Source organism: Molossus molossus, unplaced genomic scaffold, assembly GCF_014108415.1.
Source record: "Molossus molossus isolate mMolMol1 unplaced genomic scaffold, mMolMol1.p scaffold_m16_p_12, whole genome shotgun sequence".
NCBI lineage: Eukaryota > Metazoa > Chordata > Mammalia > Chiroptera > Molossidae > Molossus > Molossus molossus.
Window position 1 is genome coordinate 4649568 of NW_023425347.1, and position 26501 is coordinate 4676068.

A 26501-nucleotide genomic window follows, 5' to 3' on the forward strand; every position below is an offset into this window, starting at 1 on the left:
AAGCTGGAGAGAGCAAAGCTGAGAAAATGGAGGCAAATCTCAGCTATGGGAAAATTTCTGAAGGACTTGGTGAAAGACAATGTAGACAAGATTGGATAGAATGATTTTTAACAGAAAAATCAAATAGTTCTTTCCTTTTTATTCAGATCTTTCTGTACAGACCACAGTAATGTTTTTCTATCACCTTCACTATTTCAAAATAATATATCCTCAACTGTCCAACATAAAAATGCATTCAGCAAGTCCTCGCCCTTACCTATGAGGTCGGTTGGACCAGTCCCCAGGTTTTCTCCTCTAATTGTGACCTTCGTCCATGATATACCTTCATTTGGAGAGATGCCTGTCACAAGGGGGGGTTGTCGTGAACGTGACATTGTGCTTTTTTTTTCCTTAAGCAAACTGGAGATCTAGTTACAGAGGTAATCTGTTAAAAGAGAAAGAAGAAAAGGTTTAGTGCCCACTGAGATAAGCATTAACTAAAATTACAAGAATTCTAGATATTCAGTACCAAAACATAAAATGTATTATTAAACATATAGTTCTGAAAATTTTAGCTGTCATTAGCCTGTCTGCAAACAGCTACTGAATATTAAGTTTACTAAGAATACTCTAGCTAGTACTGTGAGGAAAATATCATAAAAATAATAGAAAACTAAGACTTTGATTCTAAAAAGTTTCAATATCATGACAGACAGAACCTAGTATCACCATTTATCTTCATGCCTACAACCTGAATCCCAAACACACACTAGAAACTATTCTACTCCCAAAATTGTTTAAGGAAGGTATTCTGATTAATTGTATTTATAAATGTTAAATCATATTTATATTCCTATAGATGTACTTATTTCACTTTATTTTTGTACTATACTAAGTATAGCAATTCTTTTTTAATATGTTCAAATCAATATATTGACATCTTTTAAAAAAACTAAAATGTAGACATATAGGCAGAAGTGTGAACTGGTAAAAGTCTAGTTTCTGAGGTCAAATATACCTGTGTTCAAGTCCTGGTGCTCCAACTTACTAATTCTGTTCCAAACCTCTGTTTTCATATGGGTAAAAGGGAGCTAAAGAAGCTTTCATAAGGTTACAATTAAGATTATGCAGGATAATTCTAGCAAAACACAGTGCCTAGCATATAGGCAACCAATAAATAATAAAACCTCATGAATGAATCCTGTAGCACTCCTTAAGTGCTCATGGCTTCAGATGCCCCAGAACATGAGGGTGAGGTTCAGAACACAATAAAGGAACTTTCTAGTTAGCTATTTCTCTACATATTGAGAAGGCAGACACCCTCGCCCCTGCCCTCACCCTGCAGTCAGGCAGGAATTAGAAGTTTAGTCTCTGAAGAAACCAAAAGGAAAAGGACCAGTACTCAGGGATACCAGTAAAACAGGGGTAATTAAGTGTCAACCTGCACAGCAAATTCAGGAACTCCTGCACTTAAACCTCTGTCAGCAAGATATGTAAGCCCCTCCACACCCAACATCACCCTGCCTTGATAACCAGAATATTATTCTCTAAAGAAACTGAAGAGTCCTAGTATAAAACAACCAAAGATCCTGACATGTAAGGGTCCGCCCTAGAAAGGGAAGGGCTATTTGCAGTCATATCACCTGATGGAAAAGCCTCTTACAGACAAACTCAGCCCATACACAAACTAAATCAATCAGCTGTTCACAGCCTAACTCTAAAATATACAAGGACAACCAAACAATGTGGTCAAGGAAAATATGTGAAAGAGAGATGGAAGTCAGATAAACAAAAAGATCCAAAAGAAACAGATATAATAGGTGTACAAGCTGAATTGTGTTCCTCCCCAAAAAATCATGTTGTAGTCCTAACTCCCAGTACTTCAGAATGTGACGGTAGCTAAAGATTAGAGCTTTAAAGAAGTGATTAAGGTAAAATGAGGTTGTATAGATGGGACCTAATTCAATATGACTGGTAACCTTATAGAAGAGGAAATTAGGACAAAGAAACACACAGACCATGTGAGGACACATGGAAAAACCACCATCTACAAGCCACTAAGAAAGGCCTCAAAAGGAACCAACCCTGCCCTGGCTGGTGTGGCTCAGCTGATTGGAGCATCGTCCAGTGCACCAAAAGGTTGCTGGTTTGAGTCCTGCTCAGGGCACAAGTTGGGGTTGCAGGCTTGATCCCTGGCAGGAGGCAGTTGATCGATGTTCCGCCCTCACATAGATGTTTCTCTTTCTCTCTCCCTCTCTCTTCCTCTGTCTCTAAAAATCTATAAAAATATATATATTTTTTTTTAAAAAAAAGGAAACAACTCTGCTGACACCTTGATCTCGGACTTCCAGCCTCCATAATCATGAGAAAATAAATTTCTCGTTTCAGTCACCAGTCTATTGGATGGCACTCCTAGCAAACTAACACAATAGGTAAGAGAAAAACAAAACTTTGAGAGTTCTGTGAACTTTGATCCCAATTTAGTATCAGCAGAGGGAAAAAGTTCTTATCCCTAAAAGAACGGATCCCATGAAAAGGAATGTATCCAAAAATAAGAGCTTTTGAAACCTTCAAAAGGTGCAAAAGAAACAAGATTTATATCATCCTCTCAATGCAGGAACTGATAACTGATTTAACTGGCAAAGAGGCTGCAAACAGGCAGATGTGTGTTTAGGGAGCAGGAAAGGAGGATGAGGAGAGAAGGGGAGTTATAAACTTCACCTACAATTGACTATCAAGATAATGAGAGATTAGACACAGAATCTGGAAATGTGGAGAGGGATGCCAGAAGAGAGAGCTACGTAAGTATGTTGTATAATAAAGATGGTGACTGTACTTTGTCCCTGGTTTCTGGAGGGAGACTAAATATCCAAGGAGTGTCTCTGTTATTCATGAGCCCTCAATATCATAGGTACATGATTTTCATGACAGCTCAATATAATAGCTGGCCAAATCAGAAAGAGTAACCACATGATTAGAGGGTTGGGGTTTTGAGCCATGTGATGTAAACTTGGTATCTTCTGGAAAAAGGGCCTTGGAGACTGAGTTCATTCTCATGGCCAATGATGTAATCAAACAAGCACAATTTATTTAATAAAATTAAAACAGCAAAGCAACAACAACAAAAAGTGAAAAACCAGAAAGACATTACCATCATCCAATAAACCAAATGAGACAACTCGAGATTATCTTGACCCCTCTCCTTCCCTATAGCATCCCCTGAAAACTCAGAAACTTTCTTTTAGAATCCAAAGTCAGCTATTCCTGTCAATTCTATTGTTGCTCTCCTAGTTAAGACCTTCATCTTCTCTGCCTGGATACTGAAACAGACTTCTAACTCAGCAATTTTCAACCTTTTATATTTCATGGCACACATAAACTAAAATTCTGCAGCACACCAAAAGATACATTTTCGCCGATTTAACAACAAAAAAAAAGGGTATAAAAGGTATAATTTTGCTTCTTTCACACTGGACATCTACTGTTGTGTTGACTGTTGTCATTTTTTTATTTGACAATCTAAGGGAACAGAGGTCAGTGCCCCCAACTAAATAGTCAGGTACTGCATGTTTTAAAAATTCTAGCAGCACACCAGTTGAAAATCGCTGTTCTAATTACTCTGCCCCTATTATATCTACATCGCAATCCATCAGCAAACACTAGAGTTAATTCTCCAAAATGCAAACCTCATCAACAGCATCCTTCATTTTGAAAAAATCCCATGACATCTCATTGCTCAGCGGTTTCCAATGCTCAAAAAATCCTTAACATTTTATTAAAACCTATAAAAACCAAATTCTACATTTCCTACTTCACCCTCAGTCATGTCCCTCGGTCATCTGACACTTAACATATAAGTCTGTTCACCGCTTATGAACAGCCAAATACTTTTATGTATCATGATTTCCTTTATCTTGTTTCAATTAAATAGAAAGTCTTTCCTACTTTGTTAGATCCTTACCAATATTTCAAGGTCAAGCTTAAATGTTACCATGTCTAACAAAGTCTCTCTGAACCTTCCTTCTACAATGCTTCTGCTACATCAAATATATGTTGTATTAAAACCTTATTTATTAAACCTTGTGTCTCCCCTTTGAAAACACATGATGTTTAATCAACTCTATATCCCAATGCCTGTCACACACACTGACACTAAAAAGCATGTCGCGTGATTTCTGAAAGAGGTCAAATAAATGTTTTCTGAATGTTTTGTGGTATCAATGGAAGATTGGAACTAAAACAGGACAAAGATAAGGAATAGAATATAGGGATAGGGGAGATGTATTACATACACAAACAAACAAACAAAAAGTTCAAAAGACATTTGTATAAAATAACATCAAAAATAATAAAATGCTCAGCCCAGCTGGTGTGGCTCAGTAGTTGAGCATCGACCCATGCACAAAGAGGTCGCTAGTTTGATTCCCCATAAGGGCAGAAGCCCAGTGGGGGGCATGCAGGAGGAGGCCAATTGAGTTCTCTTTCATTGATGTTTCTGTCTCTCTCCCTCTCCCTTCCTCTCTAAAATCAATGAAGAAACAAAAAATTTTTTAAAAAGAATGAAATACTCAGAAATAAGTTTTACAAAGGAAATGCAAAACTTGTGTTTTGAAAATTACAAATTACAATTGAAATAAATTGAAGATGATATAAATAAATAGAAAGACATGGATAGGAAGACAATATTAAGATGGCAATACTCCCCAAGTTGATCCACAAAACGCAATCCCTATCAAATTCTCACCATTAATTTTATGAAACAGAAAGGACTCAAAACAGCCAGAACAATCTTGAAAAAGAGTAACAAAGTTGGAGGATTCACATTTCCTGATTTCCAAACTTACTACAAAGTGTGGTGCTGGCATAAGGCCAGACATATAGATTAATGAAATTGAACTGAGAGTCCAAAAATAAACCCTTACATTTATGGACAAATAATCTTTGAACAACAAAGAAAATATAATCTTTTTAACAACTGGTACTGGGATAACTTGATATCCACATGCAAAAGACTAGACCCCTTCCTTATAGAACAAAATTTTACTTCAAGTGTATTATATACCTAAACGTAGATGGTAAAATTAGAAAACTCTTTGAAGAAAACATAGGAGTAAATCTTTGAGACTCTGGGTTAGGCAAAGCCTTCTTAGATACACCAACACGAGCAACAGAACAAAAGGAAAGCAATCGGACTTGGTTTTAATCAAAATTAAAAACTTCTTTATATTCCAGTCTCTCTCTTCTTTCCTCGCAGTCATTTCCAGATTTCTCTCTTTGAGATCACTAATTCTTTCCTCCATCTGGTCAGCTCTATTTCCTAAGCTGGCTAGTTCATCCCTTATCTCTTTTACTGAGTTCTTCATCTCCAGAATTTCTATTTGATTCTTTCGCCAAGTTTCAATTTCTTTGGCAAAGTACTCATTTTGTACATTGATTTTATTTCTGAGTTCATTAAACTGCCTACCGGTGTTTTCTGGTAACTTGCTGAGTTTTCAAAACTGCAATTTTGAAAACAGGAAAGCCACATGCAAAAGAATGAAATCAGACTACAGTTTGTCCCCATGTACAAAAATTAACTCAAAATGAATCAAAGACCTAAATATAAGACCTGAAACAATAAATTACATATGAGGAAAAATAGGTACTAACCTTATGGATAAGTTTATCCATATGAATAAAGCTATTATAAGAAGAAAAATGAGAAAATTCTTCAGGCAATAAGTTTAAAGAGAAGTATAAATGCTATAAGACTTTACTAGACTATTTCAAAGAACTTCAAAATCACTCATTTAATACACACATGTATTGGACACTTGGTTGTCCTCTGAGACAACGTCCCAGTCTAGCCAGCACAGAAAAACTAAAATGCAATCATAAAGCCACAGTCTATGGCTTAAGTAATCAGAGGATGGAGCTTTGTGCTAACAGAGTAGCTTAAAAGAGAGGGACAAAATCCTGGAGAGGAGGGAACCACAGAGGCAGAAAGAATTTTACTGAAACACTTAGACCCCAGCCCCAGGATGCACAAGAGAGACTCCAAATAGCACAGTAGAGAACAGCTTGAAGGATGAAAGAAGTAGTGATTTCCTTTTTTTTTTTTCGTTTTTTGTTAATCCTCTCCCGAGGATACGTTTTTATTGATTTTAGAGAGAGAGGAAGGGAGAGGGGAGGGAAACATCGATGTGAGAGAGAAACATCAATTGGTTACTTCCCACATGCACCTCAACTGGGAGCAAACCCGTAACCTGCATATGTGCCCTGAACAGGAATCAAACCTGGGACATTTCAGTTTACAAAACAACACTCCAACCAACTGAGCCACACCAGCCAGGGCAGAAGCAGTGATTTTTTTTAAAAATACTTTTTCTTTATTGATTTTAGAAAGAGAAGAAGGGAGAGGGAGAGGGAGAGCGACAGAGAGAAACATCAGTAAGAAAGAACATCAATTACCATCTCCTGCACACCCCCCATTGGGGATCAGGCCCACAACCTGGGCATGTGCCCTGACCAGCAATCGAACCAGTGACCTCTTAATGCATGGGTGGACACTCAACCACTGAGAGCACCAGCCAGGCTTTTTTCTTTTAAATCCTTACTGAGGATATTTTTCTATTTATCTCAGATAGAGTGGGAGGGAGGGAGAGTGAGGGTGTGGGTTGGTGGGAAGAGAGAGAAACATTGATGTGAGAGAGACACATCAACTGGTTGTCTCAGCACAACCCCAACCAGGGCCCAGGACGAACCACAACTGAGGTACATGCCCTTGACAGGAATCAAACTCATGACTCTTTGGTCCATGGGCCGACACTCTAACTGCTGAGCCAAACTAGGCAAGAGAAGAAGCAGTGATTTTAACTACTGCCCACCAGAGGAAAAAGAATCTGTAACAAATAAGCTCCTAAAAATATATATATAATCATAAGAAATATATAGCTATTCTAAACAGCAAAATTGAAATTATAAAAACAGAAATAAAATGAAAATTCTAAAACTGGAAGGTACAATGTCTAAAATAAAATATATACTCACTGGGTTGAACAGAAGACCATTAAAATCAGAGAATATAAATATAGCTCTATAGAAAGTATTCAATATGAAGACCTAGAAAAGAAAAAAACAGAGATTCAGTGACCTATGGCAAACACAAGCACTGACATAAGAAGAGAGAATAGAGCAGAGCAGAAAATAATATCTGAAGAAAAAAATGGGTGAAAATTTCCCAAATTTATTAAAAATTATTATTCTATCTATTCAAGTACAGCAAGCATCATGTAAGATAAATACAAAGAAAATCACACATATTGAAATCAAACTCAAGATAAAGAGAAAATCTTAAAAGCAATCGGGGGGGGGGGACACATTATACTAAGAGGAATAACAATATGGATGATGATTTCTAATCAGAAAAATTGAAGGCCAAAAGATAATGAAACATTTTCAAGTGCTAAAAGAAAAAAACATGTCAGAAACGAAGGTTTTAAAAAAGGCATTTTCTGATGTTGGGGAACCTGAGCAGGCACATGCAACAGACTGAAATTGACTCCCTATTCTACACTACATGCAAAAATCAACTTAAAAAGAATTTAAGATTGAATGTAAGACCTGATAATTCCATGAAACTCCTACTAGAAAACACAGGGAGTAAGCCTCTTGACATTGGTCTTGACAATGATTTTTTTGAACTGGATACCAAAAACAAAGGCAACAAAAGCAAAAATAAACAAGTGGGACCACATCAAACTATAAAGCTCCTGTACAGCAAAGGAAACCACTACCAGAATGAAAAGGCAACCTATGGAATGGGAGAAAATATTTGTAAACTACATATGCGATAAGGGGTTAATATCTAAAATATACAAGGAGCTCAGACACCTGAAAGCAAATACCATATAACCCAATTAAAAAATAGGCTGAGGATTTAAATAGACATTTTTCCAAAGAAGATATACAAATGGCCAACAAGTAGATGCACAATATCATTAATCACCACGGAAATTCAAATCAAAACTACTATGATATATTATCCTACACCTGTTAGGATGTCTATTATCAAAAAGATAAGAGATAGCAAAGGCTAATTGTGGAGAAAAGGAAACTGCTATATATGGCTGGTGAGAATGTTAACTGGTACAGCTACCACGGAAAACAGTATGGAAGTTCCTCAATAAATCAGTAGTAATTTCTGGCAATGGGATTACCATCCAAACACAGGTGTCATGAAAACCACTACTAAATCTAAGCCAAAATGGATAACAAAAAGACTCACTGGACACATAGCTTCTAACCACTATTAGTCATCTGATCTACAAATGAGGTGGAACTGACAAAAGAACCATAAAAAAATTTATTTTATTTTATTTTATTTATTTTTAATTTTTTTTGTTACAGATGTTTCTCCTTTTTTACCCCATTGACCCTCTCCTCCTCACCCACCCCCGCCCCGTCCACGGCTTTGTTGTCAATGTCCATTGGTTATGCATACATGCATATTAAGTTCTGTGGTTTATCTCTTCCCACACCTCCAACCACTCTTTTGAGGGATGTCAGTCTGGGCCCTACTTCCATGTTTCTGGGTATACCGTATTCCTCAGATTGTTATATTCATTGTATTCCGTATATAAGTGAGATCATGTGCTATTTGTCTTTTTCTGCTTCGCTTATTTCACTAAGGATAATACTTTCAGGTCCATCCATGTCGTCTCAAATGATAAGAGATCTTTCTTTGTTACAGCTGCATAATACTCCACTGTGTATATGTACCACAACTATTTTATCCATGCTTCTACTGATGGACACTTGGGCTGTTTCCAGATCTTAGCTATTGTAAATAGTGCTGCTATGAACATGGGGGTACATATATTCTTCCTGATTGGTGTTTCAGGCTTCTTAGGGTATATTCCTAGAAGTGGAATCACTGGGTCAAATGGAAGTTCAATTTTTAATTTTTTGAGGTAACACCATATTGTTTTCCATGGTGGCTGCACCAGTCAGCATTCCCACCAGCAGTGTACTAGAGTCCCCTTTTCTCCACACCCTCACCAACACTTGTTGTTTGATGATTTGTTGATGGTGGCCATTCTGACAGGTGTGAGGTGATACCTCATTGTTGTTTTAATTTGCATCTCTCTGATGATTAGTGATGTTGAGCATTTCTTCATATGCCTCTTGGCCATGTGTATGTCCTGTTTGGAGAGGTGTCTATTCAGCTCCTCTGCCCATTTTTTAATTGGGTTCTTTGTCTTCCTTTTGTTGAGTTGTATGAGCACTCTATATATATATTGGAAATTAACCCCTTATCTGATACATCATTGGCAATGATGTTCGCCCATACAGTGGGTTGCCTTTCCATTTTGATGATTGTTTCTTTTGCTGTGCAGAAGCTTTTTAGTTTGATGTAGTCCCATGTGTTCATTTTTTCCATTGTTTCTGTTGCCTTAGGTGATGTATCAGTGAAAATTCTGCTGCGTATGATGTCCGAAATTTTGATGCCTACATTTTCTTCTAGAATTTTTATGGATTCACGGCTCACATTTAAGACTTTTATCCATTTTGAGTTTATTTTTGTGTATGGTGTAAGTTGATGGTCTAGTTTCATTTTTTTGCATGTAGATGTCCAATTTTCCCAACACCATTTATTAAAGAGGCTGTCTTTACTCCACTGTATGCTCTTGCCACCTTTGTCAAATATTAATTGAGCATATTGCCTTGGGACCATTTCTGGGTTCTGAGTTCTGTTCCACTGGTCTATATGGCTGTTCTTGTGCCAGTACCAGGCTGTTTTGATTACAGTCGCTTTGTAGTATAACCTGATACCTGGTATTGTGATCCCACCTACTTTGTCCTTCTTTTTCAAAATTGCTGTGGATATTTGGGGACTTTTTTGGTTCCATATAAACTTTTGAAGTATTTGTTCTAGTTCTGTGAAATATGTTGTTGGTATTTTGATGGGGATTGCATTGAATCTGTAGATTGCTTTGGGTAGTAGGGACATTTTAATGATGTTAATTCTTCCAATCCATGAACAAGGTATGTGCTTCCACTTTTTTATATCTTCCTCTATTGTTTTTTTCAATGTCCTGTAGTTTTCTGCAAATAGGTCCTTTACTTCTCTGGTTAAGTATATTCCTAGGTAACTTAATTTTTTTGCCACGATGGTAAATGAAATTGTTTTTTCAGTTTCTCTGTGAGTTCATCATTGGTGTATAAGAATGCCGTCGATTTCTTAATTTTGTATTCTGCTACTTTTCCATATTCATTTATTAAGTCTTGTAGATTTTTGATGGAGTCTTTAGGGTTTTCTATGTATAATATCATGTCATCTGCAAATAATGACAGTTTCACTTCCTCCTTTCCAATTTGGATTCCTTTTATTTTTTCCTCATGTCTGATTGCTGTGGCTAAGACTTCCAGTACTATGTTAAATAAGAGTGGCGAAAGTGGACATCCATGTCTTGTTCCAGTTCTTAATGGAAATGTTTTTAGTTTCTGCCCAGTGAGTATGATGTTGGCTGTAGGTCTTTCATATATGGCCTTTATTATGTCGAGATATGATCCCTCTATTGCTGAGCGTTTTTATCAGAAATGGATGCTGGATTTTGTCAAATGCTTTTTCAGCATCTATTGATATGATCATGTAGTTTTTATTCTTCATTTTGTTTATGTGGTGTATCACATTTATTGATTTGCGAATATTGTACCAGCCTTGCATCTATGGAATGAATCCCAGCTGGTCATGGTGAATAATTTTATTGATGTATCGCTGGATCCGATTTGCTAGTATTTTGTTCAGGATTTTGGCATCTATGTTCATGAGGGATATTGGCCTGTAGTTTTCTTTCTTTGTAGTGTCTTTTTCTGGTTTTGGAATTAGAATTATGTTGGTCTCATAGAACGAGTTTGGAGGTCTTCCTTCTTCTTAAATATTTTGGAATAGTTTGAGGAGAATGGGTGTTAGTTCTTTTTTGAATGTTCGGTAAAACTCCCCCGTGAAGCCATCTGGGCCTGGGTTTTTGTTTGCTGGGAAACTCTTGATTACCTCTTCAATTTCCTTAGTTGTTATTGGTCTGTTCAAGTTTTCAATCTCTTCCCGGTCCAGTTTTGGGAGACTGTGTGTTTCTAGAAATTTGTCCATTTTGCTTAGATTGTCAAATTTGTTGCCATATAATTGTTCGTAGTAGCTGTTAACGATCTTTTGTATTTCTGTGGTGTCAGTTGTTACTTCTCCTCTTTCATTTCAGATTTTGGGTATTTGGGTTATCTCTCTGTTTCTTGGTGAGTCTAGCTAAGGGTACATCGATCTTGTTTATCTTTTGGAAAACCAGCTCTTTGTTTCCTTGATCCTTTGAATTATTATTATTATTTTTTTTTTGTTCTCTATGTCACATATTTCTGCTCTGATCTTTACTATTTCCTTCCTTCTATTTGCTCTGGGTTTTTTTTTTGTTTGCTCTCTAGTTCTTTAAGTTGTGAGGTTAGATAGCCTATTAGAGATTTTTCTTCTTTTTTGAGGTAGGCCTGTAGTACTATGAACTTCCCTCTCAGAACTGCTTTTGCTGTATACTATAAATTTTGTGTTGTGTCTTCATTTTCATTGGTTTCCAGGAAGTTTTTAATTTCTTCCTTGATTTCCTCGGTAACCCATTCATTGTTTAATAACATGCTATTTAACCTCCATGTGTTCAAATATCTTTGCATGTTCTTATTGCAACTGATTTCTAGTTTCATGCCATTGTGATCTGAGAAGATGCTTGATATGATTTCAATCTTCTTGAACTTGTAGAGATTTAGTTTGTGTCCTATCATGTGGTCTATCTTTGAGAAGGTCCCATGTGCACTTGAGAAGAATGTGTATTCTGTAGTTTTGGTGTGTAATTCTCTGTAGATATCTATTAAATCCATTTGGTCTAGTGCTTCATTTAGAGTCTCTGTTTCCTTGCTAATTTTTTGTCTAGAGGATCTATTCAGTGCTGTCAACGGGGTGTTGAAGTCCCCTGCTATGATTGTATTGCTGTGGATTTCTCCTTGGAAGTCCTCCAGAAGATTTTTAATATATTTTGGTGCTCCTATATTGGGTGCATATATGTTTATCAAGGTTATATCTTCCTGTTGGAAAGATCCTTTCAATATTATGTAGTGGCCTTGTCTCTAGTTGTGGCCTTCATTTTGAAATCTATTTGATCAGATATGAGTATTGCTACCCTTTTTTTTTGGCTTTCCTTTTGCTTGGAAAATTTTTTTCCATCCCTTCACTTTCAACCTATGGGAGTCTTTTGTTATGAGGTGGGTCTCTTATAAACAACATATAGATGAGTGATGCTTTCTTATCCAATGAGCTAATCTGTGTCTTTTTATGGGAGCATTCAGTCCATTTACATTTAAGGTGATTATTGATATGTACTTATTTATTGCCATTTGTGTTTAGTGTGGTTCTATTTTTCTTCCTATTTCTTCTACTAATTACAGTAGTCCTTTTACCATTTGTTGCAGTGCTGGTTTGGTGATAATGTAGTCCCTTAGACTTTTTTTTGTCTAGGAAGCTCTTTATTTGACCTTCTATTTTGAATGATAGCCCAGCTGGGTAGAGTAGTCTTGTATTCAGATCCTTGTTTTTCATGACCCTGATTACTTCATGCCATTCCCTTCTGGCCTGTAGTGTTTCTTGTGAGAAGTCAGCTGAGAGCCTTATGGGGTTTCCTTTGTAGGTAACCTGTTGCTTCTCTCTTGCTGCTTTTAGGATTCTCTCTTTGTCTTTAATTTTTGGCATTTTAATTACTATGTGTCTTGGTGTGGGCCTTTTTGGGTTCTTCTTACTTGGGGTTCCCTGTGCTTTTTGAACTTGAATGCCTTCTTCTTTCACCAAATTAGGAAAGTTTTCTGTCACTATTTCTTTGAATATATTCTCTAAGCCTTGCTCATTTTCTTCTTCCTTGGGGACTCCTATGATGCAAATATTATTACGTTTCCAGTTGTCCCACAGTGTTCTTAAGCTGTCTTCCTGTTTTCTAATCGTTTTTTCCTTTTGGTTTTCTGATTGGTTGATTTTTTTTCTACCGTCTTCTACTTCACTGATCCAGTCCTCATCTTTCTCTACTCTGCTTTTTAGACCTTCCAATGTGTTTTTCATTTCTTACATGTCATTTTTTATCTCTTCTTGGTGGTTTTCAATTTCCAATTGGTTTATTTTCAGCATCTCTATGTCCTTACTCATACTGTTGAGCTTCCTCAAGATCATGGCTCTGAATTCTAGCTCTGTTAACTTGCCTAACTGCTCCACATTGATCTCATCTTCGGTGGAGGTCTCGTTCTTTCATTTGGCTTCTGTTTCTGTGTTTCACCATTTTGGCTATCACAGTGGGCTTTGGAGCCTGTCAAGTTTTCCCTATGGGTATTGGTGTTCTTCTGTTTGTGGCTCCCTCTCCTGGGTTTAGATGAGTGAGGGAGGACCCACGTTAAACACCACTGGCAAGTCTTACTTTCCTGGTTAAAGTTGCTAGCCCAGGAAAGGTACTGTTATCCTCTAGCTTTTTGCCTGGAGGCTAGCAGTCGAGGTTACTTGAAGAGTTTTGAGTTGTCAATTGACTGAAAAACTCCCTCAGGTGCTCAGCATAAGGGGATTTCCCGAGGGTGGGGCAGATGCTGGTTGTTAATGAGCCTCAATTAGCACTTCAATGGCCCACCGGGTGGGGTTGGATTTCTGAGGGAGGGGCTGCTGCCTCTCCCCAGAGCACTGGAAAGGAGCAATATGGCCACTGTCCTGCGAGGCAGCAACTCATCAAAAGCTCTGAGCGCCCTCCAAATCCCAAGTGTCCTGACACAGTTCCAGTCCAGTCTGCCCTCCCTCTGCTGGAGCCCAAGGTGAGTGGCTGTGGCTATTTTAGCCTCTGTCCCGGCTCTGTGCTGTGAAGTTGCCTGGGCGTGTATCCCTAGGGCGCTGCTCCCAGCTAAGGGAGCTGCCCAGCTGCCCAGCTGTCGAGCTGCCGACCGTGGGCTCCCAGCTTGCATTTCGCACCTTCTCAATCCTACCAGGATCGAGTCAGTGTCCCTGGTTATATGGTCCTCGCAAGCTGCTTTTCTGTTGCTTTTTCCCGTCGATTTGTCTGTGTTATAATTGTAATTCCAGTTTGGTTCTGGGAGACGGTCTGTGTAGCTTCCATTCTCTCTGCCGCCATTTTGGATCCAAAAATTTGAGGAGTCAGATGTGAAGGGAAAAAGCTCCTTCTTCAAGTATGCATGGATCTTGGGTCAATTGAAAGCTATATGTGAGCATGGTATCACCACTGACAACTCCCTGTGGAAATTCAAGACCAGGCAGTATTATGTGCCCAGCACTGACATACCAAAACACAAGAGACTTTATCAAAAACATGGTTGCAGGCATATTTCATGCTAACTGTGCTGCCCTAATTGTTGCTGATGGTATTAATGAACTTGAAGCAGGTATCTTCAAGAATGGGCAGACATGCCCTTTCACACTGGGTGTAAAACAACTGCTAGTGTTAAAATAAATGGGTTCCACTGATACCCTACAACCAGAAGAGATATAAGAACATTGTTAAGGATGTCACCACCTACATCAATAAAATATAACACTGGCACGGCAGCATTTATGCCAATTTCTGGTTGAAATGAAGATAATATACTGGAGTCAAGGGCTAACATGCCGCAATTCAAGGGATAAAAAATAACCTATAAACGTGGCAATGCTAATGCAACCACAGTCCTTGAAGCTCTGGACTACATCCTGTAACCAACTCATCCAACTGACAAGCACTTAGATTGTTTTTGTCAAATCCTGGTTGGTGGTCACCTTTGTTGCTGTCAACATTACAACTGAAGCTTTGAGTGAAGCTCTTCCTAGGGACAACGTGGGCTTCAATGTCAAGAATACGTCAGTCAAAGGTGTCCATTGAGGCAACATGGCTGTAGACAGCAAAAATGACCCATCAACGTTAGCAGCAAGCCATCCAGGCCAAATCAGTGCATATGTGCTATACTGTCACACAGTGCAAATTGCTTGAAAATCTGCTATGCTGAACGAGAAGACTGATCATCACTGTGAAAAGAAGTTGAAAGAAAATCTTGAAATCTGGTGATGCTGCCATAACTGATATGGTTTCTAGCAAGCCTATGTGTGTTGAAAGCTTCTCTGGCTAATCCTCTTCTTAGTTGTTTTGCTGTTTGCAACATGAGACAGACGGCTGCTATGAGTGTCATCAAAACAGTGGACCAGGCCCTGGCCAGTTTGGCTCAATGGCTGGGGCGTCGGCCTGCAGTTTGGAGAGACCGGGCTCGGTGTCCACTAAGGGCATGTGCCTTGGTTGCAGTTTGTCCCCGGCCCTGGTTGGGTCGTGCAGGTGGCAGCCATTCGATGTGTCCCTTTTGCGTCGATGTTTCTCTCTCTCTCTCTCCCTATCGAAAAGTGTCCTCAGGTGAGGATAAAAAACAGTGGACCAGAAGGTAGCTGGAGCTGACAAAGTCACCAAGTCTGCTCAGAAAGCTCAGAAGGTTCTAAATGGATATTATCCCTAACAACTGCCACCCCAGTCTTAACCACTGATAGAAGAACAGTCTCAGAACTGTTTGTCTCAATTGACCACGATAACACTGCACTTGTTTATAAAATGTTTTGTGAACTATTCGCTTTTTTGTGCGTGGCAGTTAAGTTAGTAGTGTTTAAGATCAGTATTTTTAATGGAAACAACTTGATCAAAATCTGTCACAAAATTTTGAGACCAATTAAAACATAGAGAGTTTAATGAGGAATAAAATTAAAAATAGAAATTTTATATGATCTAGCAATCCCACTTCTGGGTGTATACCCAAAGGACACGAAATCATTACCTCAAAGAAATGTATGGATGTATAGTAAAGAAAGACTCCCACTTCGCGGAAATTCATTTATCACAGTAGAGTCTGAAACTGATTAACCATGATAAATGAGGGCCAACTGTATAGTATTGGGAAAAACCACAATAGAGTAAAGCCGCGAAAGTCGAAGCGTGAAGTGGCAAGGGACGACTGTACTCCCGTGTTAACTGCAGCATTATTCACAATAGCGAAGATGTAGAAACAACCTTAATGTTCATCAATGGATAAATGAATAAAGAAATTGCGACATATACAATGGAATATTTATCAGCCTTATAAAAGAAGGAGATCCAACACACCTAATATACTTAATGGTGAAATACACAATGCTTTCCCCCTAAGACCAGTAATAAAGCAAGGATGTCTCTCTCATCTTCTCTTTTCTCCTTAACACTGTTCTAAAGGTTCTAGTCAGTGCAACGGGCAATAATTAAGCTAAATAAATAAATGGCATAAAGATCACAGAGGAAGAAATAAATATTTTCTATTTGCAGATGACATGATTGTTTATATAGAAAATCCTAGGGTATCTGCTAAGCAACTAATAGCACTAATACATGAATTTAGCAAGTATTATGATCAATAAACAAAAAGTTATTTTTTATAGTCTAGTAAAAATTAATTAGAAAACAAAAGTTTTTAAATTCTATTTGATATTATAAAACCATATACATTTAATAAAAAATATGCAAGACTTCTACACTGAAAAACCTCAAAATATAGCAGAGGAAAAGCAGAGGAAAAACAAGAAAAGAAGACCTAAGTAAGTGGAGATGTAAACCATGTCTATAAATCAGAAAACTCAATGTTAATAAAATATTAATTCTCCCCAAATTGATATATAAATTCATGCTAGCTTATGTAGAGAAACTGGAGAGCTGATTCTAAAATTCCTATACATATTTTAAAAACCTAGAATAGCTAAAACAATTTTAGGGGGGGAAAAGTTGTAACACTTACAGTATATGACTTCAAGACATTATAAAATATCTAAAATAACCAAAATAGTATGTTGCTAGCATAAGGATAACCTACTAGATCAGCAGAATAAAACAGAGTTCAGAAATGGACTCACATTTATGTAACTAGTTGATTTCTGACAAAGGCAGAAAAACAATTAAAGGGAAAGAAAAATATTTTCATCAAATGGTGTTGAAACAACTAAGTCGCCACAAGGGGTATAAAACAACTTGAACCACATCTCACTCACTTATAAAAATTAATTTAAGACAGATCATAGACCTAAGCATAAAAACTATAAAATTATAATCTATAAAGAAGATAAAATAAGAGAATATCTCCATTACCTACATATAGGTAAAGTTTTTTTCAACATGACCAATAATAACTATATATTAAAAACCCTCCTATATTTAGACTTCATCAGAATTAAAACCTCATCAAAAGAAAATAAATACACAACCAGACTGGCAGAAATTATTCTCAATGGATACATCTGACAAAGGACTTTATATAAGGAACATATAAAGACCTTTTAACTTAATAATAGAGAATACTCAATTTTTTTAAATGAACAAAAGAGACTTCACAAAAGATGTATGAACTCACAGTTTTTAATATGCATATATAATACATATATATGATTGATAGATGCAAAGTAGGCAAACAGATGTATATATTTGTAGATTGTATGTGTGCGTGTGTGTTTCCTTGTTCTGTACCCTGAGAGAGGCTACAGGCAATAATACAAAAGTAGCAATGAGCATACCTAGCTTGTACATAGCATTCCCAATAAAAGGTACCAGAGTCCTTAGAGAAATGGCTGATTTCAGGGCTAAGGCAGAGATATAAGATAAAGGAGAAACAGTGTGTTGTGTCAGTAGGGAATTACTCAAATAATGATGAGGACATGTCAAAAGGGAACAGGAGTCACAACGAAGCTCCCATTTCCCAAATCTGAGACAATTTGAGCATTAAAATTAATTATAGCAATGGATTGAAATCTATGTAGAAAATAATATCAGCTCCTACCTAATAACACAAATCAATGAACAAATATAAAGGAAAGAAAGCTCCCTTACTACATAGTATGTTAACTAATAAGGAAGTCAAGATGAAATCAGAAATTAAAATCACCAATGTTGAGACAGACACCATGTCCTTCCTGACATAATACATTGCTAAGGATCTAATATTACTTCTGTGATGTTCCTGACAAAAAAGCCTAACTCAAATCTAATCAAAAGGATTATAAAAAAAACTTACATTGATAGACATTCTACAGAATAACTGGCCTGTACTATATGAAAATATCAAGGTCAAGAAAATCAGAACTGTTCTATATTAAAGATCACTAAAGAGATATTAAAACTAAATGTAATGTGTGATCCTGGATAGATTTTGGAACAAGAAAAAAAATTTTTCTATAAAATTCATAACTGGAAAAATTGGTATTCATGTTAAATTTCCTTACTTTGATAAGTGTACTATGGTAATATAAGAGAATGTCTTTGCTCTTAACTACATACAGAAGTATTTAGGAACAAAAAGATTATGCTTCCACCATATTTTCAAGTGGGTCAAACAAATCTATGCAGATAGACTGACAGAATGATAAAAACAAATGGGGCAGCGGCAGTGGGAGTATGGAGGCGGTGGGGCTGGCTGCGGGGCTGCATGGCTGCAGTGGGAGTGTGGAGGCAGTGGGGCTGGCTGCGGGGCTGCATGGCTGCAGTGGGAGTGTGGAGGCGGTGGGGCTGGCTGCGGGGCTGCATGGCTGCAGTGGGAGTGTGGAGGCGGTGGGGCTGGCTGCGGGGCTGCAGCAGTGGGAGTGTGGAGGCGGTGGGGCTGGCTGCGGGGCTGCAGCAGTGGGAGTGTGGAGGCGGTGGGGCTGGCTGCGGGGCTGCATGGCTGCAGTGGGAGTGTGGAGGCGGTGGGGCTGGCTGCGGGGCTGCATGGCTGCAGTGGGAGTGTGGAGGCGGTGGGGCTGGCTGCGGGGCTGCATGGCTGCAGTGGGAGTGTGGAGGCGGTGGGGCTGGCTGCGGGGCTGCATGGCTGCAGTGGGAGTGTGGAGGCGGTGGGGCTGGCTGCGGGGCTGCATGGCTGCAGTGGGAGTGTGGAGGCAGTGGGGCTGGCTGTGGGGCAGCAGCAGTGGGAGTGTGGAGGCGGTGGGGCTGGCTGTGGGGCTGCATGGCTGCATGGCTGCAGTGGGAGTGTGGAGGCAGTGGGGCTGGCTGCGGGGCTGCATGGCTGCAGTGGCCTCTGGGCTTCTGGGCTATGAACCATGAGGCCACCGTGGGTAGGCAGCCAAGAAGGATCCTGTCCGAGATGGGGTGGCTTCACCAGCCACTTCTCAAACTGGGAAATCTAAGGGGGAGAGAACAGTTGACTAGCAGGCTCCTTGAAAAGTGGAAGGCTGAAACAATGCCCCCAGGAAGAGCTTATCAGGTTTGCCAAGAAGATGATACTAACACAGAAGCTAAATCAAGATATACAGAACTGGAGAAAGTAATTGAAGAACTCAAATCAAAACCTGTTGCAGGAGGAACTGAAAATATTATTAAGTACACTGCTAAAGAAAAACCACAGGAAAACTGCAAAATATTACAGTTTTGAAGAAACATTTTTTTCTTCATTCTCCAAGAAGACGTGTGACTTACAACATAAAATAAAAACACCACAGATTTCAGTTACACAATTCAGCAGGGAAGATGCGAGATCTCCTTTTTCGCAGTATGTCTGCCGTCCGTACCTCCTCCATCATTCAAAGAACTTGCATACACATACTGGAGAAACAGAACCAAGATCCTGTTAAAACTGAGACCTGTCTACCAGGATCCGGCAATGTATCTCACTTTTCATTCCTGGGAAAAAACCTCCACAATACTCTACCAACTTCCTTAAAACTAGGAAACTTATGGTGACTATATGATCATCTGAAAAGTATTACTGCTCAATTCAGTTATATGGGGAAAAATTTCTGAAAAATAAAAAAACAAACATTCCAGGAGGTTTTTAATTGGGTGAAAGGCATATATGACTCCATTTATCTGACATTTTTAGGAAAAACAAACTATAGGAATGAAGAAGAGATAAACAGTTGCCAGAGGTGAGAGGTAAGAGGTTGGTATAATTATAAAGGAAGCTTTTTTGGAGTGATGGGATATTTCTATATCCTGATTGTGGTGGTGCCTTCATAAAAAATGAGTGTACCACCCCTGCCCAAGAAGTGAATTTTACTGTATAATTTTAACAATAAGTACTTTCTGCCTTGGCCGGTTTGGCTCAGTGGTTAGAGCATCGGCCTACAGTCCGAAGAGGCCTGGTTTCGGCTCCCGCTAAGGGCACGTACCTTGGTTGCAGTTTGTCCCCGGCCCTGGCTGGGTCATGCGGGAGGCAGCCACTCGATGTATCCCTTTCGTGTCAATGTTTCTCTCTCTCTCCCTCTCTCTCCCTCCACTCTATCTGAACAAAAGATGGAAAAATGTCCTCGGGTGAGGATAAAAAAAAAAAAAAAAGTACAAAAATTAAACAGTTGCTGTGTCTGATAAAAGGATTTACACTTGCTATTTACCATAAAAAAACGTTTACAGGAATAAGTTACATTTACTATTCTTAAAAGTTTTCTGTAAGTTTGAAATACAAATTATCAAAAATAATGCTTTGGTATTATTTTAAAGTAAAGCAAAACGACATGAAATTATTATCCTCCTGGTAATCAACACTTAAGACCCATTGTTAGTCAAAGTCAAAAGATAAATATTTTCACATTTAACATTAGCAAAATGCACAATAAGAAATGAATAAACATATTTAAAAAACAGCCACACTAGGTAATTTTATAGTTGATACATAAAATTATACAAGTATCAGAAATAAGTATTCTTTTAATGCAATGTGCTATTGTTATCTCTTTAAACATGTTTCTAAACAGGGGCAAGAGTTTGGAAGGCTTGTTTTGAAAATGTACTTGAGCCCTGGCTGGTTTGGATCAGCATTTGAGTGTTGGCCTGCGGACCAGAATCATGGGTTCAATTCCGGCCAAGGGCACATACCTCAATTGTAGTTTGGTCCCCGAACCTGGTTGGGGTCGTGCGGGAGGCAGTCAGTTGATATGTCTCTCTCACGTTGGTGTTTCTCTCTCCCTCCCTCCCTCCCACACACTCTATCTAAAGATAAATGGAAAAATATCCTCAGGTGAGGATTAACCCCCCAAAAGAAAAAGTACTTGAAAACTATTATAAATTGATGAACCTAAAATTTAGTAAGGTAACACATATTAATAAAATCTTTCATGAGAAAAAAGACATATTTCAACACAAAAGAAATTATAATGCCACAAAGATACCATAACACTGCAAGAAAAACAAATATTAAAGAAAGAATAATTAACCTGCCTCACTAATTAATGCCTACAAACCAGTTCTTGACAAAAGAAAATGCTTCAATCAATTAGCATGGAAAATCAGACCACTACTGAGTGGTGATTTAATTAACTAGACACTATTAATCCCTGTCTGTAGTGTTAGACTATAAAATAGATAAGCATGTGGCTTCAACTGATTACTTTCAAAAATGGTCTAGTTCACTTTATAAAGAACCACATTTTTAAGAACAAATATTCTACAACCATTGTTTCCAGAAAAACAATGGTATGAACACTTAGTACTTAGTAAGTATGTAAAGCTAATTTCATCTTTTGAAAGCAGAATGATAGAGACAAAAGGTAAAGTAACTATTCTTACTCATGTAAGAAAAATTATTACAGATACAGAATAAGCCACTTTTACTAAGCAATATCCTTGCACAAGTATGCTAATAATAAATAAAGAATTAAATGATACAAATGGGCAAATAATAAAGGTTGACAATACTGGATTACCTATTGAAAATTTTACATATATACACCGGTATTTTTTGTAGAGGAGCTTCAATTATTACATACTAGCTCTTAGTCTAATAACCAAACTACACACTTATATCCTGTGCATTAGCAGAGTTACAGGTTTGCTAAAAAAGGAAACATAATATTAATGCGTCTCCAGACTACCTGGGCCTGAATGAGGTAAACAGAACTAGGAGGACCCTTACAGGAGGACCCTTACAGGTTAACCAGCCAATAGACATTTGTCTGATTCCATTTGATATTGATTGTTACTAATGTGTTTATGTTTATTCACTGAATGATTCTTATAGTTATAAATAAACATATACTTTTAAGCAATCTTTTTTAATAGCTTTTAGCAAATATATTTAGTGGAACAATAAAAACTAAACTGCAACACATTTCTAGATATAAGAAGGCAATTTAATACATTTCATCAATGATTTATTTTCTCTAAATGAAATAAATGAAGCTAAAATAATTTCTAAACTTGATGCCTTGATTCTTGTTTTAATGTGTGGTCTTGATTTTCCATAGAATTGCCATTACGTGGCAAGTAAATTTCTTCGTACGTGCGAAAACACAGAATATCTTCACACAAGGATGATATGACAATGCCCTTCAAAAAGGTTTAGAACTTTTTTCATTTCAATTTTATCTTTCCAGATACGTAACAGATCCATATGGTAAACTAGATTTATTTTAATAAACAAAAGTACATCCAAAGCTGCAAGTCTCTGAATTAGGCCTTGATAGACTTAACATCTAGGAATAGTTGGGAAACCTCGTTCTAAACTGGATTCTGGTATTGACAATCGAAAACTCTTGGCTACTTTTATACTATCTGAAACTGTTTCTCACCTATAAAAAGGTTGCTAGATGAGATCATTTTTAAGGCCCCTTTTAATTCTTTTAAATTCAATTACTGATATAAGACTATAGAAACTGACACTTCCTAGCTTTTCACAATTAAATTAATCTATGATAAGAGAATGTTTTTATTTAAAATTTTTTATATTATTATAAAACATTTTTTACTGTAACATTAGGAAAATATAAATTTTTAAGACCTCATATTTAAATGTTAGAGTTTTAGATGAACTATTTTTTTTTAATAGCAACATATCCCTAATGATTAAGTAGAGGGATCACGTATACTCCTTTTCAAAAGTTACACTGCAAAGACCCTGGTCTGTTTGTTAATGAATTACTAAAAGTAAACCAGTATAGACCCTGACAGGATAGCTCAGCTGGTTAGAATAGCTCCCAATACACCAAGGTTTCGGGTGCGATCCCTGGTCAGGGCACATAGAAGAATCAACCAATGAATGCATAAATACGTGGAACAAGAAGAGACCAGTTGGGTCTCGAAGCTACCAGGGCGTCGCAGACTGCGTGAGCTCCAAAGGAATATGAAACAGGAACTCTGGACACTGGCTTTTTTTTTTTTTTTTTTTTAATATATCTTTACTGTTGAAAGTATTACACATGTCCCCCTTTTTTTCCCTCCATTAACCAATTTCTCCCCGCTCCCACCCCTCCCCTGGCCTTCACCATACTATTGTCTGTGTATATTGATTATGCATGTATGCATATAAATTCTTTGGTTTTGGCCTTGCTGATGGTTGGAATTTTTCCATGGCAAAAGGGATGGAGATAGGACACTGTGAAGCCAGGAGGGGAACTCCTTTGAGTCTGCACCACAAATAAACTATGCCACACCACAATCTCCCACGGGTGGATCCTTGAAATGCTTTTCTCATGATACTGTGAAAGAGCCTGTTTTCCACCAACAACTAATTCACCATACATTAAAATGCAATTATTTGTTTCTCAAAACAAGCCAACAGAAAAAGAGAGAGGAGAGAGAGAATCTGAGGGAAAGAGAGGGGATAAAACAGGTAAAAAGATAGACTTCTACTGTAGTTTGGAAATTCTCATTTAATTAATAAACCGAAGAAAATTTTGGAAGGTTACTAAAAACAAAGCACGGTAAGTCATTTCTGTGTTAAGGCACAGAAAAAAAAAATCTGCAGATCTTAGTTTCTCATTGTATTAAAACATTTATTTTGCATTTTTCATCTTGCATTTAAAGTCCACAAAACTGCTGATGAGAGCAGGGGCGTTTAAAAACATTAAAAATAGCTTTCTAAATACTCCACAAACAGCATTAGAAATATTTATAAAGCAATTGTGTATAACTCAGAAGTTAGAAAGTAAATTGTTCATAAAGCTTAAATTATAACTCTGAAATGGTTATGTATTAATTATTTAAAGATACTTTTGAAAACGACTCTTTAATCTTCTTATGTTATAACCCTCAGAGTACTGCATCTGAATCTATTCACACTGAACGATACCTTAATCGGCCAGAAGTTCAAGTGACTTGCCCCGTCTCATATTTCTGTATTCTTTCTGTAACACCATGAGTGGAATTCAGAAATCAGCAATAGTAACAACAATAATAAGTATAAGTATTTAGTCATCAAATCTAGTAGGAAATTACTATTCATTACTAACGGAAATGTAGTCATGCAAATTTACTGAGTCTGCAAAAATATAGTCTGTAAGGTTAATGGTTTGTCTTATTGCATAAACCATTAAAAAACTAAAATTTTTACAAATCTCCCCTCTCCATGAGAATCTTAATCACTGTACGTGCCCTTTAAAACCCCTCCTTCCTCTTCTCAAAATAATAAAGCATTAAGAATTATTTTCTAAATGGAGTAACAATACTATGGGGAAAAATTGGAAACATGGTTCATATAAAAGTTACACACAAGAAACATTTTGGTCCACATAAACTTGACTTTCCTTGAATCCTTGTGTGAATTATTAGTGAACCTAATAAATAACCAATTCAAACTATGCAGATGATAAATCTAAAACTATGAATATTCACTAATATATACTGTGAAAGACACACAGCCTAGCAAAGACTATGTAATGCACATAAATGCTAAAAACCTTATATTTTTCAGATATCATACTAAGGTCTCTAAATTAAGAAAAATTCCTCAGAAAATGTTTATATTTGATGAAGTTCCCATTCTACACAGTAGCATTTTATAATAAAAACAGTGGTTCAATTATTTCAGAATTCAAAGTTATTTTTATTTTTGTTATAATCCTCTTTTCTCCAAAAAAAAAGAGCTGAAGTAGAAAACTGGTTTTTTGTTAGCATCTGAAAAAGTATGAAACAAATGGCAAAGCCAATAAGCTTAAAAACGAACTATCCAACTCTTTCACCAATGATACTGTAATGAAAGCTTTACAAAGGAAGAAGTGCTCAACAGAATGTACACCTTGTATATGCCAGTGAGTGTACAGACTCAACCCAATTAACTAAGGATCTGTTTCAGTTTTGAAAATACCATTAACTTAAAAACAAACAAAAAAATAGGCTGGTTGAATTTTTATGAGGCAAGAAAGAAATACTGAAGAATGACATCGGAAGATGAAGAAGACTTATTGCTCAAAATATTGCATAAGGCCAATTTGCTGTCCCTTAAAAACTGCAGAAGCTTCCTATTCTCTACCCACACTTGCAGCACCATGCTCTCCAGGTTTCTGTTTTGAGGTATATCCTGAGCAGGCACTGGAGGATTTCCAAGATTGCTAAGATAACTTTTTATAGTCACTATATCAGTTTCTATACTTGAGTTCATTTTGCCATTTAGATTTGCTTCAACCAGCACTTGATCACCCATGTTTGCCATCTTTTCTACAGAGCTCTTCAGTCTTCCAAGCTGGCAGATAAATAAAACATCACAGGCTTGATCTCTGGGCTCTGGGAAATCATCCAGGACCCCATTAGAAAGCACCCTCCCAGGCAGATCACAGCTGTGGGCAAGGGCAGCTCCACAGCCACCATGAGGCTGGGACGATGCCTGTTGGTTGGCTAGAGCTTTAGGGCAGAGGCATCCCCTGTGCTTCTTTCTCACTGCTCTGAACAAATGCCCAGGTGCCAGCTCTAGATAAATCTCTTTAAACTCTTCCGAAACACCTTCCTTGAGAAACCAGTGGAAGAAGTCTCCCCACCTCACTTTGCATCATATCCTGGCCTCCTGCGCGACTCTGGAATCAGTGTCCCAAAGCACAGCTTGTCCTGGTACACAAGAAGCACACAGACATTTGCAACTTTTGATATGGTGCTGATGATGAGGACAAAGTTCTATAAAGTCCTTGCCAGCGATATTAGCATAAAACTTCATGATACTGTGAGGGTGGCAGCCAAAGCGCAGTCAGAGTGGACATCGCGTGCCACAGCCCTTCAGGTCTCAGGTATCACCCCTCCACATCACACCCAGTAGAGGCAACACTCAGGTTCTGCCTGTCTGCAAGCCCCCTGACAAAGGCTAGAGAGGACTGCAGATCTGGGGCCTCTAAAAACAATGCCTCTATTCCTATCGTCAACTTCCCTCTACCTCCTTGCCTAAAAAGAACTTTGCTGTTTCCACTCTGATGATAAAACAATAGGCATTATATCATATAAACTTCTAGTTTAAACTGTATAAACTTCTAGTTTAAACTGTATGGGAAAAAATAAAATCATCACTCAGATAACCACTTTTCACCTCATTGGTGTATATAACACTGTCTTCATCAATCAGGAGATATAGATACAGTTATATTTGCTTTATAAAATTGTCACATGCTAAGTAAACATTCTGCAACCTGATTTTCACATATAAGCTATATGATGGGAATTTTTCTACGTTGGTAAATACAAATCTACATCATTTTCAGGCTGTTTAGTGTTCCATTGCATGGATGTATAATCAATGACATTAGGTGATTTCCAAATTTT

General features: G+C 37.6%; 2 protein-coding genes across 16 annotated transcripts in view; both read right to left on the bottom strand.

The window, feature by feature from the left end:
- The window catches only part of EXOC2 (exocyst complex component 2), a 206102-nt gene that overhangs the window by 153409 nt on the left and 26192 nt on the right, over positions 1-26501 (bottom strand). For 3 of the 15 annotated variants that reach the window (XM_036257402.1, XM_036257408.1, XM_036257410.1), the window contains exons 1-3: positions 19467-19587; positions 7009-7080; positions 257-424 (exon numbers count right to left, since the gene is read on the bottom strand). In XM_036257402.1, the coding sequence (XP_036113295.1) occupies positions 257-374 (118 nt within the window). In that variant the 5' untranslated portion in view covers positions 375-424; positions 7009-7080; positions 19467-19587. Of the gene's footprint in view, positions 1-256; positions 425-7008; positions 7081-19466; positions 19588-24051; positions 24075-26501 lie in introns of those variants that run through there. The other 12 variants (XM_036257418.1, XM_036257417.1, XM_036257419.1 and 9 more) reach the window with 10 other exon arrangements.
- HUS1B (HUS1 checkpoint clamp component B) lies at positions 25100-26209 on the bottom strand. Its single transcript, XM_036257421.1, is given in 5 exon segments — positions 25100-25547; positions 25550-25628; positions 25630-25781; positions 25784-25863; positions 25865-26209. Coding segments are annotated over 5 exon segments (792 nt in total). The 5' UTR covers positions 25906-26209; the 3' UTR covers positions 25100-25107.